An 18,771-nucleotide genomic window follows, 5' to 3' on the forward strand; every position below is an offset into this window, starting at 1 on the left:
TATATCTTATTGGATAGGTTATTTCTGGGGGATGGACAGACATGGGATCAGCGTAACATAGACTAATAGAAAACAGACATGAACATATGCACAGACCATAGACACACAAAAAAGCACAAACCAAATAACTTCCATCTCTGGACATCAATTGACCAGAGCCCCTTTTGTCAACCATTATTAACTTTATAATACAAAATGAAGAAATAAATCACATCCTCAGTACATACATATACTTCTACCGTCTCCCGCAGAACAGAAGGAATCTAAAAGACTTTCTTTTTTTTGGTGGACTTTAACATACTCCAGAAACCTCTCCTGGAGTTGATTTATTGACGTCATCACAGAATCAAAGAACCATCACTTGACATCAGAGCTAAAATTTACTCATGATGTTTTAATACTTTTGAATTGGTAAGCTGTTGCTGTTGGCTGAAAGTATTTGTGGCATAACTTCATCTATTTTGGTCAGCTCACCTGTGAGAAGAAGAGAAATATTTTGGACATCTCTCAAGCAACAGCACACAGTGAGAGGTTCATAGCAATAACAAAAGGTCGTAAAACTCACGCAGATATATCTTAGATACAGCATATGCAAGCTTGTGAAACCATGAATCCTTCCTAACGCTGTAGCAACTCCCAGGCCTGATTTTGAAACCAATATCCAGGATAAAAACGTTGCATCTTAGTGAGAAAATATGTACTTGCATGTGAAGAGAGCAGAGTAAAGTCAGCAGCAGGGAGGAAATAATACGTTTGGTAGTGAGTGAGAACTCCTCTTACAGGCCTCAGGTGATCTTTGGTCTTAGGATGTGAGACAGTAGTGATTTGAAACTCACCAGATGGTTGTATGCACATTCATTTTTTCACTTTTGCCTGTTCATCGTGCTCTTTTGCAGTATTCAGAATGTGCCTGTCTTGTGTGGTGTTTTTCTTTACTGATTTTGAGTAGCCTTGAAAAAACAGCGGAGAAACAAAACATCAAGGGGAGTTGTGTGATCCTTGAACACATCTGTGTGTCTGACAGTGAGAGGGGGTGTGTGTCGGGACGGGGGCGGGATTCCCCCCCGCTGAGGCCTTTTCCACACTATTGTGGACATGTTTCTTTTCTTTGACTTTCAATCCACAGTAGACTGTTTGAGTTTTTCCCCTCTTAAAACAAACAGAAAACTCAACACTAAAACATCGGCACTGGTTGGTTTGTTTTCACCGTAGATGTTTCTTTATTAGCTCTGTATAGTGATTTTTAAGTGATTTCAGAATACCAGTACCATTCTGATACGTTGATTTGAATGGGAATGTCCTTTCAATGCAACTTAATTTCTTTGGTGCCGTCACATGTGGCTACCTCAGCAACCAGGCTTCATTCAGTCCGCCTCAGCTCCATCAACACTCCACCTCTTTGCCCGTTTTTGTATTAGATGGCGTTAGGCACTGCTAAAATGCAGACGGACAAATGGCTCCTCAGAAACCTATGGGTGACGTCACAGAGATTATGCTAATGTTCTCTAGTCTGTGTGTAAGCATGTGCACTGTGCTTAGCAAGTGATGTATTTACAAAACATCCCACAACTAGCAATTGGACTAATCTGCTGTTATGATCCACACTAAACAAACATGTCAGCATCTTTCTAAAGGACTTAAGAAAGATGGGTGTGTTTCTATTTGAACCGATCAGGCGAGGTATCCATCTTCTCATCTAACTCTTGGAAAGGAAGCAAATAAGCGTTGAACTATTCCTTTAAGAGCATGTTGTTTTCCCTGAAATGCTCTGATCTGTGTAACTGAAAAAAAAAACACTTGAAGAGTACTACTAAGCTAATTCGCTCTTGTTTTTTCAATAAATGAACTGCATTGATCCACCTCAACAGCAGAAAGTGAGCTCGAAGCACTCTACTATTTGTGTATTCTTTTACCTCTAATTAAGATTTAAGGAATATACGTGGATAGTGCAGATCAATGTGTGTTTGTTTGTTAAGTGGGAGTCTGGCTGAGAGCCCTATATCACTTGATTATTAAGTGCACACTTACCAAAGCCCAAATAAACTGCAGTGTCCCTTTGCAAAACTATAATTAGAGTATTACAGTTGTAATGTATGTTGTTTATCATGGAAAGCATGTTATTTAAAGTCGATACAAAGCAATTATTATGTCAGAATTATTGCATACACTCAGGAAATTGTTCTCTGTTTGCACAGGATAAGTGAAGACAGACCACACTCCTTCTTTCCTGTTCATTGGATTCCCATTTGTGTCGCTGTTTTCTTTAAAAGTTTCTATTTGTCTTCACTGACTTTGCAAAATAAACCTGCAGTGATGTTTTACATGTTGTAGGAATACCGAGTTTACCCACATGGTTATAGTATTTCAGGCATCGCATGATTATTTTTGCATGTTCCTTATTGATTCTGGAGGAAGGTCATTCTTTGACCCTTGGGTGTGTGTATTTTTAGTTCCTCCAGAGGTGTTTCTATCCCAGAAGCCCCCTTGTGTCAGCTGCTCCTTGTACGTTAAATATGTTGCAATCAGCAGATTTCACGGACATAGTATGTGCATGTGTCTGCTGGAGGGATATGGGTAGGTGAGTGTCAACCACCCCTGCATTATACAGAGTGAACTTGGGGGGATGAACGCTTTGACAACCGTCTGGGGGGATGATGTCATGCGTGGGTCTCTGCTTGTAAGCCGGCATGTTTTCTGCACCAGTGAAAAAAGCCGAGCCCATGAGGATACATCTGGAAGTTTCAGAGAGTGGAAATCTGAGACCGTTAAGCCGACGCGTTCAGTCAATGAATGAAAGGATGCATGGCAGAGGAGCAGAGGGATGCTGGAAGGGGAGGTGGGAGGGAGGAGGGACAAAGATAAATGGGAGGAGGAAATAGTAAAAAGGTGGATGATTTTCTTGAGGGAGAGAGAGACGGGAGACTGAATTAATGAATGGGTGGAGGACAGGAAGCAGATTGAATTGCGAGCAGAGCTTGAGGAGATGATTTTTGGCCGTGTAAACGGTGTGGCTCCAGGGATGGCAATGTCTTAAATATCTCAGCAACTCTTGGATAAACTGACTTCACACATTCATGTTCCCAAGGAATGAAACCTACTCGCTTTGCTTGACTTGACTACTTTCCGGGCCGCCAGTTTTTCACTTAACCGGTAAAATATCACAACATCTACTTTGATTGGATTTGTCTGATGATTTCTGCATCGGCCCTTACCGCCTGAAATCTATCAATCTCTTCTCAATTTTTATTTTGAAAAGATTATTTTTTGTCTCTTTACCTTTATTATAGTAGAACTGAAGATTTACAGGAAATGTAGGGGAGAGAGAAGGAGCAACAGGCAACAAATGGCCACAGGTCAGAGTCAAACCCGGGCCACTGCGGTGAGGACTTTCAGCCTCTGTATATGCAGCGCCCGCTCTAGCACTGAACCGCCAGGCACCTCATCTCTCCTCAAATTTGCAATAATCACATATGCAGTGCCCGCAAATCTTAGCATGTCAACATTGTAATTTCGAGAATGTTAGCATGCTTAGTTACCATTTATCTCAAGTACTGTATAGCATCAAGAGCATGCACCCCATTATCAGAGGCTAAAAGTCCTCGCCGTAGCGGCCTGGGTTAGACCCTTTGCTGAATGTCATCTCCTCTCTCCCCCATTTCCTGTCAATCTGAAAAAAAAGTTGTGCATGGCTGCAGACCCATTGTCTTGTTCTAACCATGGAGCAGCTTGCCTTATGTATCTATATCTTCCTCTGACGTTACCACAGAAACTCATAGGAATTTTTGGCCTCTTGATATGTTCCCCCGTGCATATTAAGACAGAAACACGCCTACATTCATGACCTCTTGTGTCCACTGCACACCCACGTGCTGCACATTTGCCAAGAAATAAACTAAGAAGACAGCCAAATGAGAATAAGTCATAAGTCAATGTTGATGAATTAAGTCAAGGTCAACAGAGCTAAAGACCTGTTCGAAGTTCAGCTTGTAATGCCTGGGGTGATTAGAGAGCAAAGTGTGGACACTGTTGGAGCACCAAACCAGAAGAAATTGGCTTTAAAAATAGAGGATTGGAAAGTAAGAAGGCTGAGAGAAAAACTGATAAAGAACAAAGGAGGAATTCTGGAAATATTTCAGTTTTATAACTTCTGAATGCCTGCAGCCATACCAGAATGTGAAGCTCTTTTGCCAGTATTTTCTGTTGTTAAACACCAGCACATGGAGCATGAAGGTCCAGGTCCCACCCAAAGCCCTTTTTAGTCCTTTTAAGAGTCAGACACCAGTCCGTCGTAAAACACTCATTCTTGATGTATCATGAACATTATCCATTTTCTGTTTGCCTGCTTTAAGTTTAGAGGATTTGTTTTAACTGTCTGTCTTGGATCAACTTTACACCTGACACATGTTTCTTACTACAGCTGGTTACCTAATGACTTTGTTGCCCACAGGCGCTGGTCAGCGTTAAGCTTTAACACTGATTATAGTCGGTGAGATATGTTACAGATGAGCAGGTGCCAGTAGAGTGTGTGTTTTTACTGTGGCCCAAGGAGGCTTTGAAGCCTACAGGTGCAGACAGGGTCATTTTTATAGGTGGTTTGATGTGTCCCAGGCCAACAGGTGCTGATCTGTGCTGCTTTCTGCCCTGTTTGTATCACGCTGATCTCACTTTGGCTACTTGGTCTGATGTCTGGCATTATAGTAAAAGGCTGAAATGGAGTCATTTTGGTTTTAAGAACTGTGGCTGAGAGGGCAGCAGGGTTTTTATTATGGGTGAGTGTGTCTGACAGACTGCCAAGATCAATCCGGTCCACATGGAGCTTGACCGAAAACAGACACATCGGTTGTTCATAGCAGTCTAAAGGTTGTGATATTTGAAACACATTTATGGTGAGCAAAAGTGAGATTTTTCTTATTATAAACAATGACCTACATGGACTGTATTGTATCTGCCTGTCTCATTTTTCTGTTGATGAAGAGTTTACAGCCATGCTAGAAGCTCTGTGTGACTGGACTTAGCATTATAGCATGCTCATAATGACAATGCTAACATACTGATGTTATGAGATTTAGGATAAACACAAAGTACCTCTGAGTGGATGGGAAGGGAGCGTATTTATGTCCCTCAGCTCAAAATCCTCTCAATATGATTTATTAAGGAGACCTTTCAAACGGTTTATGTTCTCAGAAGTGTTTTTTCTCAGGTCCAATGTTCAGTTTCCCTGGGTCAATCTGTTGAAATCACCACCTACAACTTATAACCTGCTTATGTTATACTCATTGAAACCTACGCCCTCAGATTTTGGGGCCCTCAGATTTCTGGACTCAACAGATTTTTACTATTAAACTCTATTTGAAACGTCCATCTAACTTTGTTCTTTTGTAATAGGCTTACAATGTAGTTTATATCAAGATTTCCCCCCTGCTCCACTTAAGTTGCTCACTTCTTGCTATAAAACATACTGTAGGGAACAAATGACCCCAGTTACTGTAGCATGTTGACATCATTACCACTCAACACGTGCCTCTGAGGTTGATATCATTATTTTGCAAGTTATTAGTTACAATTAAAATTTTGTCTCAAAGTTTTACCCACCAAAGTCTTGAAGATTCATTCTCTGGGGACCAGGAATATCTTTAAGAGGATTTCATGCCAATCCATCAAAAGTCATGGACTGACCAACATCGTGCCATGCCGTGTCTAATAATCTCCTCCTTCTGCTCTGCTCACCATGTGTGACAGAGCAAAAATCATGAACCCTTCAGAGAGTGATGGACAGCTTTATATGCCAATACCTCAGAGACTCATGAGGCCATTTCCCTCCACAAAGGGAGAAGTCCACTTATTGCTTTTTCCAGGACAGATGTTAGCCCAGCTCGAAAACGAAAATAGCCTTAGTTACATAACCTGCTGGTTCTGTTTTGAGCTGGGCGGAGAGAGACACCAGGAGGAGACACCAAATACAGCAAAAGGAGATTGCTACAGTGTACACAAAAGACTGCCAATAGACAGAGGACGTTCCTGTTTAATTTACAGCGCGGGCCAGCGTGACTCTGGACTGTACTTGAGCTCAGTCTGTGATAAATGGTAAAGGCCTGTTTGGCCCGAAGCCATCTTAAATCAGCTGAATTAGCTGTGTGTGTGTGTGTGTGTGTGTGTGTGTGTGTGTGTGTGTGTGTGTGTGTGTGTGTGTGTGTGTGTATTCGTGCACCTGTGGATATGAGGGGCTTTCTATAATCAGGTTAATAGGAACAGGAAATGGAGCTTCTCTGAGAGATGGAGAGGGGCAACAGAGGAAGTAAAGAAATGAGCGAGGGAGAAACAGGGGGGATAATATTTCTTGGCTGGGATTCCAGTATATGACTTTGCGGATCTGTCTCTCTCTCTCTCTCTCTCTCTCTCTCTTTACCAGAGGGTGATGTAAAAAACCTTAGTCTTTTATGAAATCTATGGGATCAACATCTAAACCAGACTGGGTGATGACTGGCAGCAGTATGTTTTTATAAGTCTTTTGTATATAAGAAAGCAGTGAGAGGGGCTGGCAACAGACCTGATTGGATGTAATTCATGCATGTAAGCTTCCTTGAGTTATGGAATATAAACATGCATTCATCCTTGTTTGTATTGCCTGTCTTCTACCAAGCATGTCCTTTTAACATGAGACAAGAGACACAGCTACACATTAAACACTTCATGGTTTAGTTCCCAGTATGAAGTCTGCATGTTGGCCCCTGGATATACATATACATATATATATATGTAGTTTTTCATTGTGCAATTATCATTCAGTGAATACATTTATACTTTTATAAAATACATTATTAAGTGATTCATTCTAATTTGAAAGATATATAGAAAACCCTAAAGGGGAAAATGATTGAATGATCAAAAAGGAATTACTGTACAATGATGTATACTGTATTATATCTTCATTTAGTGTGTTAGCATGATTTTCAAATTAGTACTCAACACAAAATACATCTGAGGTTAATGGGCATGTTGTTAGTTAACCAGGTATTTGGGCATAAACCGCAGTAATGGACAAATTAATATTTTGACTTTATGATGAAAAGTCAGAGCATCACCAAAGTTAAATTTATCCTTGGAGGAACATTAACGTGTGTATCAAATTTTGAGCTATATATCCAATAGTTGTTGACATATTTCACTACAAGATTCGTCCTCTGGGGAACATGAATATCTGGACAAAGTTTCCTCACAATCCATCCAGTTTGTGTTGACGTATTCAAACTGGACTGAACACCACTGACCGAACAACCAAGCTGCACCACTTGTATGTAGGGGGGTGGGGGGGTTAGTAGCTCAGTCCATAGGTGACTGGGCTGGGAGCCGAAGGGTTGCTGGTTCGAGTCCCTGTGTGGACCATGAATGGAGTGTGGACTGGTGGCTGGAGAGGTGCCAGTTTATCTCCTGGGCACTGCCGAGGTGCTGTTGAGCAAGGCACCGAACCCCCAACTGCTCGGAGCGCCGGTCACTGGCAGCCCCCTCGCTCTGACATCTCTCCATTAGTTGCATGTATATATATATATATATATCCTGTCTGTGCATGTGTGTGTATTCCGGGCCTGTGTGTGTGTAAAATGAAAAATAATAGAGTGAAAATTGAATTTCCCCATTCGCGGGACTAATAAAGGAATTCTTCTTCTTCTATGGCTCAAAAGTCTATAATTACTTTGGTGGCACAGTCCAGACACCATATGGAAGCTCTCTATTGCCTGTGGGTCAAACACATTAGCTACAAAGCATCATCATCATCAAACAAATAGCTGCGTTTTATTGGTGTCTCCATGTATGTGGCCTGTGTCTGCACGTTCTTTTTTTTTTATCTACTCCCTCACAAGTCCGGGAATTGAATAAATTATACTGGAGGAATTCCCTGGCACAGTAGATATAAAGAGTGTCATTGTAGCGCGGGCACAATGAGACATGGATGGATTTATATAGAGCCTCTGTGATATACACAGACTGCACAGAGGGCAGAGAAGACGCCATTGTCCTGCAGGTCAGACTGGACTCCGACCAAAGTACTTCACATTAATGTTTGAAATTCCTCCAGTGGCCTTCAAAATGACGTTTGTGTGTGTGTGTGTGTGTGTGTGTGTGTGTGTGTGTGTGTGTGTGTGTGTGTGTGTGTGTGTGAGATCACACAGTTCAACCCTCATATCAGTATACCAACTCCATGTTTTGGATATCGTTAGAATTATATAAATATTGTGGCTAAATAACTGAAATGAATGAATTTATTAAGTTATTCTATTACTAGATCTGTTTATTTTTTTATTTCTGGGTTGCATCTTGAATGTTTTATAAATATTTATTAAGAATGTTTGTTCATGCAGACAATAATAACATGGCTTTTCTATATGAGAGAATGAATACACAAGTCTCCTATCTCAGAATTAGATTATTTATGAATTAATGTGATTATTTAATCTAAACTCTCTGGAGAGCAGTGCACCAGCTAAAGCAGGTTTTGATATCCTTCTTCTGTTCAGTAACAGTCTCTGGCTTTCTGTTTACCCTTTCCTTTCCCTCTGTCCCCGCAGTGCTGCTGCCGTGTGTGCTGTCCTTCAACGTGGACCAGAAAAATGGTTTGTCGTTCAGCGGTCCACTGGAGGACATGTTCGGCTACACTGTCCAGCAGTTTGAGAACGACGAGGGGAAATGGTGAGTGTCATCGACGTCCATCATCTTTCACCACAAAACCATTTCCTCCCCGTGTAACCGATGCTCGTTGAAACACGAGCTTGTTTCAGACGTGCACCACGGGGTGGCAATTTAACTTGATGTTCGGGTCGGCCCTTATAACGTTTCTGTCAAACTTAAACTACAGTAAATGCTCATCTCACTCACCTTATTGAGAGCACTGTGTATAATTCGACCACTCAGTTATCACGTCTTATGTATTTGTATTTTCTCATTAATTAATAAAATGATATAGTCCGATCTTAACGTGCAGAGTTATATGAGTATTCTAGTTTTGACAATAAAGAACTAAAGCAGATATATGAGGTTATAAATGACATTTCCATCCACCAGGAAAAACATGCTGGTGGAATTTCAAAGAAAACTTCATGTATTAATAAAAGCCATGTGATGTGACCATCACATTTTCCTAACGAAAGCAACTGTTCATCTTCAATCCTTCTCTGTTCTCGAAAAATAGCAATTTCCTGCTTTGCACCTTGGGCACGGAATAATCTACAAACACATCTAACATTAGATGCATTCATATCCTTCGATTCATTTGAGGGCATCATAACATTTGTTCTTCTGCATTTTTGTATCTCTAGTAAAAGAGATTCTTGATCCCAGTAGGACTTCCTGGTAAAATAATGGTAAAATAAAACATGTTTGCATAATGGTAGTGTCTGGAAACAGACATTAACATTCATTTCCTTTTTCTTTTGATGATATTCTGGAAATTTGGTTAAAATTTCCTTACATTTGGATGTAAACTTGACTACAGTGTGCAGCTGAAGGTGTCTAACGACTCTTTTGTTTTGGTTCGTAAACTGATACTTCGCTCTGGTGGTCCTCATAATTCTTTATCAGAAAATCCCATAAGTATTGTTTTAGAGCGGCCTGGTTAAAAAGGTTCCCGCTTAGGAACGTTTTATTATACCAAGTTCAGTTTAATTCAAATCCTCAACATTAACACAAAAGTGATAAACCTTTATTAACCTGTAAAAGTGAGCGAATGAGAGCGCACCAGCTGCTGCTGTAATGAGGCTCCTCGCCTTTACTACTCTTGCTGTTAACCATAAACTGCCCACCAGAGTATCCACACACCGACCCTGTAAATACACTGAAACCAAGCATCCGTGGCTCCTTGCTAAAACTGTCTGGGAGCACATTTTTAAAAACCTTGTTAAATGCTATTAAGAGTGTGGTTAATGGCTCTGTGTCTCTACATCTCTCCTTCAGTTACTCCAGGCTTTATTTGCCAGTTTGCTTCTCTCCAACCTGTTGCTTCACAACTGCTGATCCTTTCCCACATGGCTGTACCTGGTGCTGTTTTGCAGTAATGATCTTATCAAGCTCATATGAGATCAGTTACAATAATTCACCACTAATCAGTGGAGCCAACTGTGACTGAACCTCCACACTGTTCCCTGAAAACACATTAGCTCTTTTCCATCTCCAGATAGCGCTATTTTGTTCCAGTTCAGAGCAAAGTATTATCCAGAGAAGTCCAAGTGATAAGGGCCCGATTGAAGAAGTTGAACCTGAGAAACAACGAGGGCAACGGAAACAGATGAAAGAAAGAAAATAAATAGTAAAATAATGATGGAGAAAGTTTCAAGGGAATGAGAAGGAGGGCTAATACAATTACAGATGTTATGTATCCCTTAGTGCAACCATGTGGGAGAATATCATGTAGGCGAAAAAGATGGCGATCATGAGGTGATGTAACACGCAAGTCGCCACAACTGGGAGGTGACTGATTAATCACAGATGTCTCCTGCAGGCCGCGACCCTTTAGCTCTTCAGTGCACCTCAGCAGTGTTGAAAGGTGGATCAACTGCACAGAGAAAATGTGTAACATGTGGCAGCGACAGTTCGGATAGAGACATCCCACCACTGTAGTTTCTAGTACAGTAACATTTCTCACATGTCAACTAACTACCCTGCTAAAAATGTCCCTCTACAAACAAACTATTAGTGCTTGTTTATGTAGATAAATCTTGAGAAATGTTGTATGAAACAAACTTGATCTGCCAATGGGGTAAGCAAACATAACTTGATAAGATTTCTTGAAACTGCTTTCACTTTCTGACCCTAAAGAAAAGATGCTGCGTTCCAGTTAAAGTCAGAATTTCCCAGTCAGAAATCTCTCAATCCAACATGCCTGCGTCCAGTGCCAACATCAGTTAAAGCTGCAGGAGTGCACTTCTGTCTAATTTCCATCTCATCCGTCCATGTCCATCTTTCATCTGTGGACATGTTGCCACAGTGTTTGTAAAATACAGCATAATGCATTGCTAACAGCTGATACTGCTAACAATGGCTAACAAGGCCAATGCGGTCAACGTAGCGTAATTTCCAGTTCAGATTTCAGAGGTTTATTCTCACTTCTGTCCAATTTCTGTCTTATTACATATTCATACACACAGATCTGTCCATCTTTCATCTGTGGACATTGTGATACAGTGTTTGTAAGCATAAAAATACAGCTTAATGCATTGTTACTTAGGGAGTGTATCTATGTCTATCCCAACCCTGACCCTAACTGTAATTGAATTAAATCCACGAAGGCAGAGGCTCATGCGACCAGGGAACATTGGATCCTTTTGGGGAAAAAGCGTCCGATGTTCCCCAACATAGAGATGACCACGTTATCAGCTGGTATTGCTAACAATGGCTATCCAGGCTAACGCGTAAACGTTTCGTCATTTCCAATTATGATTTACAAGGTAAACTGAATGCGCCAATAGTTTGACATTTTATTGAAGCTACAGATGGTTAGCTTAGCATGGCGTAAAGACTGGTGGACACAGCTAGCCTTCATATTTAACAGACAGATATGAGCATGGTATCAATCTTCTTGTCTAACTCTCGGTGAGGTGTCTTTCCCTCACCACCAGTGAAAATTATTTTATATATGAAATTAAGAATCTCAAGACTCCAAGTATTGGACCAATTAGACCTGCTGGTGGTGCTAGATGAAAAGTTAAGGGATCACCAAAGTCATTAGGTTTCATCCTCTGGACACCATGAATGTCTGCACAAAATTTCATGGAAATCCAATAAATATTTGTTGAGATGCTTCAGTCAAGACCATTGACCTCAAAACAAGTTTGATAATCTGATAACAAGGTTATTTAGCTTTGATTAGGAAAAAGAAGATAAAGTAAGATAACATGACTTTCTTGATCAGGAAAGACGAACTGACAAGCTAAGAAACAATCTGTATTTATGTATTTAAACATAATTTACAGATGAATAAGCATCTGTGTTTCATCCTGTCAAGCGTCTATTATAAATAAGTCAATAACGTTGTGGTGTGTCTCACAGACAGCTGACTGTGGCAGAGAGCGTGTTGTTGTTGCACTTTGTGTCTCGCTTTAGATGACCAGTCCAGGGCCCATTAGAGCTCAGGAATGTTAATATGCCCGATTGTTTAGAGGAGGGCAGATGACCGGCTCTTCTTAGTTTACTGTCGATGTTATGAAACCAACACATGGACATGGGCGTGTAACACAGGCTGGCATGCAGTTGTACATACTGAACATACTTGATCAGATACAAACACACTGTTCAATGCACCATGATACTGTATTCATCGGCACACATCTGCAACTCATCATGCATTAGTATGTAATGAGGTGGCAATAGGTTTTTATTGAGCTACTTCAGTTTCATACCACAGTTTGAGGGTGATTATATAATAATATGACAACCGCAGATTCAAAAGCCAATTATAATAAGCTATAACAGCTTTCTATGCCATTCTGAACCTGCTGTTTGTGTTTAATTTAACTATGTAAGTATAATTAAGGCTAATCTACAGTCACCGCTTCCAAACTGCCAATGTTTAATTACTGTAATATCATTTGAGTTATGCTTGTTATCACAATTGTAAAACTGTGATAGTGGTGTGTGGTTGTTGGCAGGATTCCTAATCAACCAATCCCAACTGTTCTTTATTTATTCAGGGTTCTGATTGGATCGCCGCTGTCGGGCCAGCCAGCTAAACGGACAGGAGACGTCTACAAGTGTCCTGTGGGGAAAAAGGACAATACATGTGTCAAACTGGATCTGCCTAGTAAGAATATTTTTTTGTGTGTGTGCTTGAACAATTGGTCAATTGATTGATTAATTGATCAGGATCGCCAAACGTTCTCTTGCCTTATCTTTGGAAATTTGATATCTTTGGATTTTGGGCTGTTGGCAGGCCTTAAGTGAAAAAATAACCTGGATATTTTGTGACAATATTGTTGTACTGTGGGCATATCTGACTAGGTCTCTTGGGGAGGAAGTGAGGCCCATCAGAACAGGAAACCAGTCCATAAATAAACAAGGTTTAAATGTTTCATCCTTCCAAATACTTCCAATTATATCTTAATCAAACAGATAAACACAACTTGACTCCCGGTCAGCAGTCTGCAGAGCCTCTATTAGAGTTTGCCTGTGGACCCTGGAGGACTGAGAGCTTGTGTGTAAAGCTGATCTGCACATCGGCTCTCAGCTCAGCAATTAATACTTTTCATCACACGTTAGAAATACAGGAGTTACAGTTCTCCTGCTGTTGGTAAATGATTGGCTTCAAGTGCTGACGAGTGGCTGGAAATGATACTCCTCCACTCACCAGTGGAGTGAGTGTTTTTATCTTAAGTGAAGCATTCGAAAGCCAAAATCTCACAAACTCAAGTTTAGTCTGGAAAACATCCACTGGGAATCGAGTGAGCCTGGCAGCCGGAGCCAGACAACGCAGCGAACAACTGGGAGTGGTTTACATAACAACAACAAAGACGAAGAAGAAGAAGAAGAAGAAGAAGAAGACATACTTTATTGGTCCCTGAGGGGAAATATATTTTCTTTCTAGCTGTTGATATTTTTATACATTACACACACATGCAGACATATACACATGCATGAATTGAGAGATGTCAGAGCGAGGGGACTGTTCATGGATAGGTGGCCTGAGCCTTTGTGGGGGTTGGTGCCTTGCTCAAGGGCACTTCAATAGTGCACAGTAGGTGAATTGGCTGCAGTGAAACTGGTTTAGTTTTTCCCTCGGACAACAGCCCATCAGGAAGGGTTCATGTTGATGTTTGACTTCAGAACAGGGCTTGACACTCACATGTAAGTCGGATCCCTGCAGAGTGATTTAGGTCTATGCCCACTGACGACGCCCTATTCTGTCTCCATGTTTGCATTAGTGCAGAGCAGGAGAGATATATGCCAAACCATAATGAGCAAAGTTAAATTTGTGTGGTTGTTATGTTGTAATTCTTAATCACCGTTCCGTTCGACCAATAAAACTGAAAGGTGGTTATGCCACGACAATTATGTGTGATGAAATTTTGGCAAGAAAACTCCAAACATCCGCCATTTGTCGAGATGTCTGCTAAACAGTACTGCAATATGTCTAAATTCTGAAAATTTAATCCATATGACAAAACAAAAACACATAAACTGTAAGCTGCACACAACTGCAAATTCAGGCGGCAGTGTTCCAAGCTAAAATACTACTCAGTACGAATGGAAGTCTCAATACACTGATGTCTGTGAAATATCAAATAAAAAATACAAAATACTAATGATTGTATGCACGTAGTGTGTAACTGGAGAGCTTCATCATGATAGCCTGAAATACTACATTTATAATTTGTTTTTCTATACATACAAAGTGTAATTCTGGCCCAAAATCATCTCATGGTCTTTTTCGGTACTTACATTCATCAAATAAGCATCGAGACAAATATTAAAGGAGAAATCTGTGAGAAACGCTAACAGCCGGACGTGGCTAACACTGATTAGCTCGGGGCAGTACGGTGAAGGCATTAAAACCTTTTAAAAACTTTTTTAACCTAAAAAAATAACACCAAACCTCTGCAGTAGCATGATAAGAGTTCCTACGCTTAAAAAGAAGCATCAATGGGCTCCTTCCTTTTGGATTACATTTGCACTTGAATGGACTTCACTACTTTTAATAAACTCTGGGCTCACTACCTACGTTGTTGGTGCTTCAGTTTATGTGTAGGGACTCTTTTCATGCTACTGCAGATGTTTGGTGTTATTTTGAGCAGTATTAGTGGTTAAGAAAGCCTTTTTAATGCCTTCACTGTACTGCTTTAAGCTAATGTTTGCCACGCCCGGCTGTTAGCGTCTCTACCGGATTTCTCCGTTAATAGTTTATACACGAAAAAAACTCTCGATGGCTTATTTGATTTATCTATGCAGAAAAAGACCATGGGAAGATTTTTCGCCGAAATTACACTTAAAGTAAAAATTAGCAAAGTCCTGCAGTCTAAAATTTGCTTAAGTATTAAAGTATTAGCATCAAAATACATTTAAAGTACCAAAAGTAAGTATTCATTATGCAGGATGGCCTATTTCAGAATAATAATTGATAATTGATTTTAGGTACTGATGCATTAATGTGTTCATCACTTTAATGTTGCACATACAGGTGGGGCTAATGTGAAGCTGGTGAATTTCAATGAAATCTCTTCTTATCTGAACCGCGATACAAATCCCTGGTGGTATATTTTAGCAGAAGCCACTTTACACACCTTGTATCTTTCTTAGATTTCCATACAGACCAGGAGGGATTGTGTGATAAGTCTGATTTGTTCTGATAACTATCTGGAGTTCACAGTTCACTGAGGACAAAGCGTGTATTCTCCTCTGCAGCTCCACAAGGCTGCTTTCAGTCCCACGTGGACGAATCATGACATTATTGTATTGAAGAGTGAAGGAATAAGGAAAAGGCTACTTTAACCTTATCTTAGTTTACTGTGTGTGCATGAGAGATGCCTTTACTGTGCATCATACAAAACTGTTAGAGTATCTCCTTCATGTTCACATTAGGACAGGAAATAGAGGGAGGATATGAGGAGAAATCAGGAATGTAATAACAGAGATGAAGAATAGAGCTAAATTTAAGCATTTAATGGTCATTACACCAAACTGCTAACTACTAACAGTTCTATTGCTTGTCCGGTAAAGGAGAGCACATGCCTGGCTGCTAATGAGAATCAGAAATATTTAAAAAAAAACCTCTTGGGGATAAGTAAAGAGCTTGATTCAGAGTTGAAATAGCATGTGAATGAGTCTGTGAGAAAATGTTGAAAGAAAAGTAAAGCAGATCCAAAAGCATTCCCAAGTGTTTGTCTAAACATGCTAATTTTAGCCACATGTTGTGATTGCCTAATGATTCAAACCCTGTTTTCCTTCTCCACTGCGACTGTCAACAAAACATTTTTGTGCGCTGCATCCTTTATTAATAATTGCCATTAGCTACATACCTTGAGGTAATGAAAGACACTATATTTAACACGTCGGTTGTTATTACATCTTATTGGGGTGGACGGAAGTAAGGAGGCCGAGTGGCTATCTTCCTATGGGAAAATACAGAAGAGGAATTTGTCCAGCTGTTCTTCCTCTGTGCTGCTCTCTGTTTGTCTCTCTCTGTTTATTCATCCATATTTTTTTTTCATAGAAAACACAACAGTTCCCAACTTACATGAAGTCAAGGAGAACATGACCATGGGAACCACGCTGGTGACCAATCCCAACGGAGGATTTCTGGTAAGAGGGAAGATTCTCTTTATAGTATATGGAAGTGCTCATAGTACATTTTCCATACCAAACACAAAAGCAGGACTGAACACTGCATATTTTCTGCAAGAAACTGGGCAGCAAGTATATGTTCACTAGGCCTTTGATCTCTAGGGAAACAGTGGGATGGACCCTCCCATGTCCTTTAGCGAGGCTTCATGTCCTGGGAATCTAACACTGTGAATCAACTGTACAATACAATACAGAAATGTATATACTGTATGGGTATGTAGGAGGTGGCGACGCCCATTACATTTTGTCCAATTTTTTTGTGCATGATTACCGAGACTCGCAGGGTGTGAAAATGACTAATGGACTAGTGGTCAATAAATATATTCATGCAACTTATTATGTCCAAACAAAGATCATGCTGGACTGTGAGGCCAGATCCTGCACAGCTGCGAGTGGAAGTGAAGCTCTGACCCAAGGGTGCTCGAAGTTTTGTGTCAAATTAGGGAGCCAGCATGTGATTGAGGGCCGCACAGGAATAATGCAGTTACAAGTTGTCCAATGATATCGTTAACTTTAGCTTACAGCACTACCACTGATGACAGAACAGTGCCTGTAGTTACCATCGCATTAGCTTTCTACAAGTCATTCCTACCTGGCGGTCGCTTTTTGGAGTCCGCAGTTTGACACATTAGCCGAGCAGTGAATTGATTTAAATACAGATTATTAAAATAAAATGCATGCATTTCCTTACATGTTTGGTGGCTGCAAAAAATGTCTATTGCTGTGTCCCAAATCACGCACTTCTTTCCTCAAACTGGCTTTTTTGAGGGTGGAAGTGTGTTCACACCAAAAGTCGGTAAAATGTAGTGTACTGAATTTATCCGGTCGCACACTCAAAAACGCCCTCAATCGCCGCAATTTTATCTACGTAGTGACAGAGGCGAGACTTAATTCAAACGTTAAAATGGTAGAACAACAGCGCAACAGAGTGGCAACAACTAGATTCACTTTATAAATGTAAAAAGAGACTCACAAGGATTTTTGACAGTGTTCGGAGTCAGATGAGTTGTTGAAAAAGCGTTTTGAAAAATATTCAGAAGAAGAAATATGATCGTCATTTCATTCAAGTGCGGGGCGGCAGTGTGTGACTTGAGACAGCACTTACTCTGGGAATTGCGTGTACTGATCGTGTCAGTACACTCACTGCAGTTCCACGATTTTGGACACAGCATAAGAGTGCCACCTCACTTTGAGCAACTATGCTCTAACCCCTTTAACCGTCTTTTAACAACGGCTAATGTCAGTGTTAATGTGACTCTTGCCTGTGTTATTATGATGTTATTGAACACCCACATTAGAGTGCATCCAAAACATTTGACAATTTGAACACATCCGAAGTCACAGACTAACAGAAAAGCTGCCATGTGGACTCTCTTGTTATTGTTATCGTTAATACTGGACATTATCATCAGCCTCAGCTGTAATTTGTGTTTGTTGGACCTTGCGCCTCACTGAGCTGCTAGCATGGTTGAAGACTCTTGCTCTTGTTCTTGTACAACTCCACTATACAGTGTGAGAAAAGCACTGAGGCTAAGGTGCATGCAGGGAAATCTAAGGAAATGGGTCTGAAAGATTATTAGATATGATTTAGTTTTCCAGTTATTGTTGGTAATTTTTAAGCCCTACTTTCCCACAGGCTCAATCCCCTTCTCCCTTTCTCTCTGGAGAATATTCGGCTGAAGGGATCTACAGTGGTTTTTAATAGTCTTTATGTAATACTCGTTTGAGTAGATCTTTCCTCTTGGTTTCTGCCCTCAGTATCCCTGAACCTCCTCTAAACCCATGACTTCATACTGGTGGAAATCTTGAAATTATACTTTCTTAAGCAAGTGGAGTTTCAGTTTGTTTGTATGTGCCCATGTGTCTTGTCTCCACAGGCGTGCGGTCCTCAGTACGGCTACATGTGCGGGCAGCAGCAGTTCATCTCAGGAGTTTGTGCAAATGTCAGCGATTCTTTCCAGATCCTCAACTCTGTGGCACCGGCCGTGCAAGGTACGCACCCTGTCAAAATAAGACACACCTTCACAGGACATGACGGCATCTGCACAAATTGCCTGTCGGGGATAAGAGAATCTAATCTACTCGTCGCTGTAGTACCACCCGGGACCCTGACATCAAACTCACCCTCCCTCACTAAAGAGGGAGATTAGGAGCATTCTTCTTAACGTAAACTTGTCTGCGACCCCCATCCCTCTCTGGCCCGTCCCAGCCCAGCCCTTCTGCCGTGTTGTATGCCCAATTTAGGAGACAGTTTACTGGGCCTACACTCTGTTTCCCAGGAAGGAAACAGCCTTGAAAGAACCCGAGAGTAAACAGTCTTCAGTACATTTTCTCTTTTTTTTCTTTCTCTGATTCTTTCAGTATCACTTTCTCTGCCATTGCTTTAACTGCAACACAGACTGCATCATATACTGGTGCAAACAAGTACGACCATGTCCCAGGTTTAAAACT

General features: G+C 40.8%; 1 protein-coding gene across 1 annotated transcript in view; it reads left to right on the forward strand.

Moving 5' to 3' along the window:
* The window catches only part of itga1 (integrin, alpha 1), a 48,066-nt gene that overhangs the window by 9,008 nt on the left and 20,287 nt on the right, over nucleotides 1-18,771 (forward strand). The window contains exons 2-5 of the mRNA XM_083929638.1: nucleotides 8,565-8,685; nucleotides 12,678-12,787; nucleotides 16,190-16,278; nucleotides 18,198-18,312. Of these exons, the coding sequence (XP_083785764.1) occupies nucleotides 8,565-8,685; nucleotides 12,678-12,787; nucleotides 16,190-16,278; nucleotides 18,198-18,312 (435 nt within the window). The remainder of the gene's footprint in view (nucleotides 1-8,564; nucleotides 8,686-12,677; nucleotides 12,788-16,189; nucleotides 16,279-18,197; nucleotides 18,313-18,771) is intronic.

The sequence above is a fragment of the Echiichthys vipera genome, assembly GCF_963691815.1.
Source record: "Echiichthys vipera genome assembly, chromosome: 16".
Lineage (NCBI taxonomy): Eukaryota > Metazoa > Chordata > Actinopteri > Perciformes > Trachinidae > Echiichthys > Echiichthys vipera.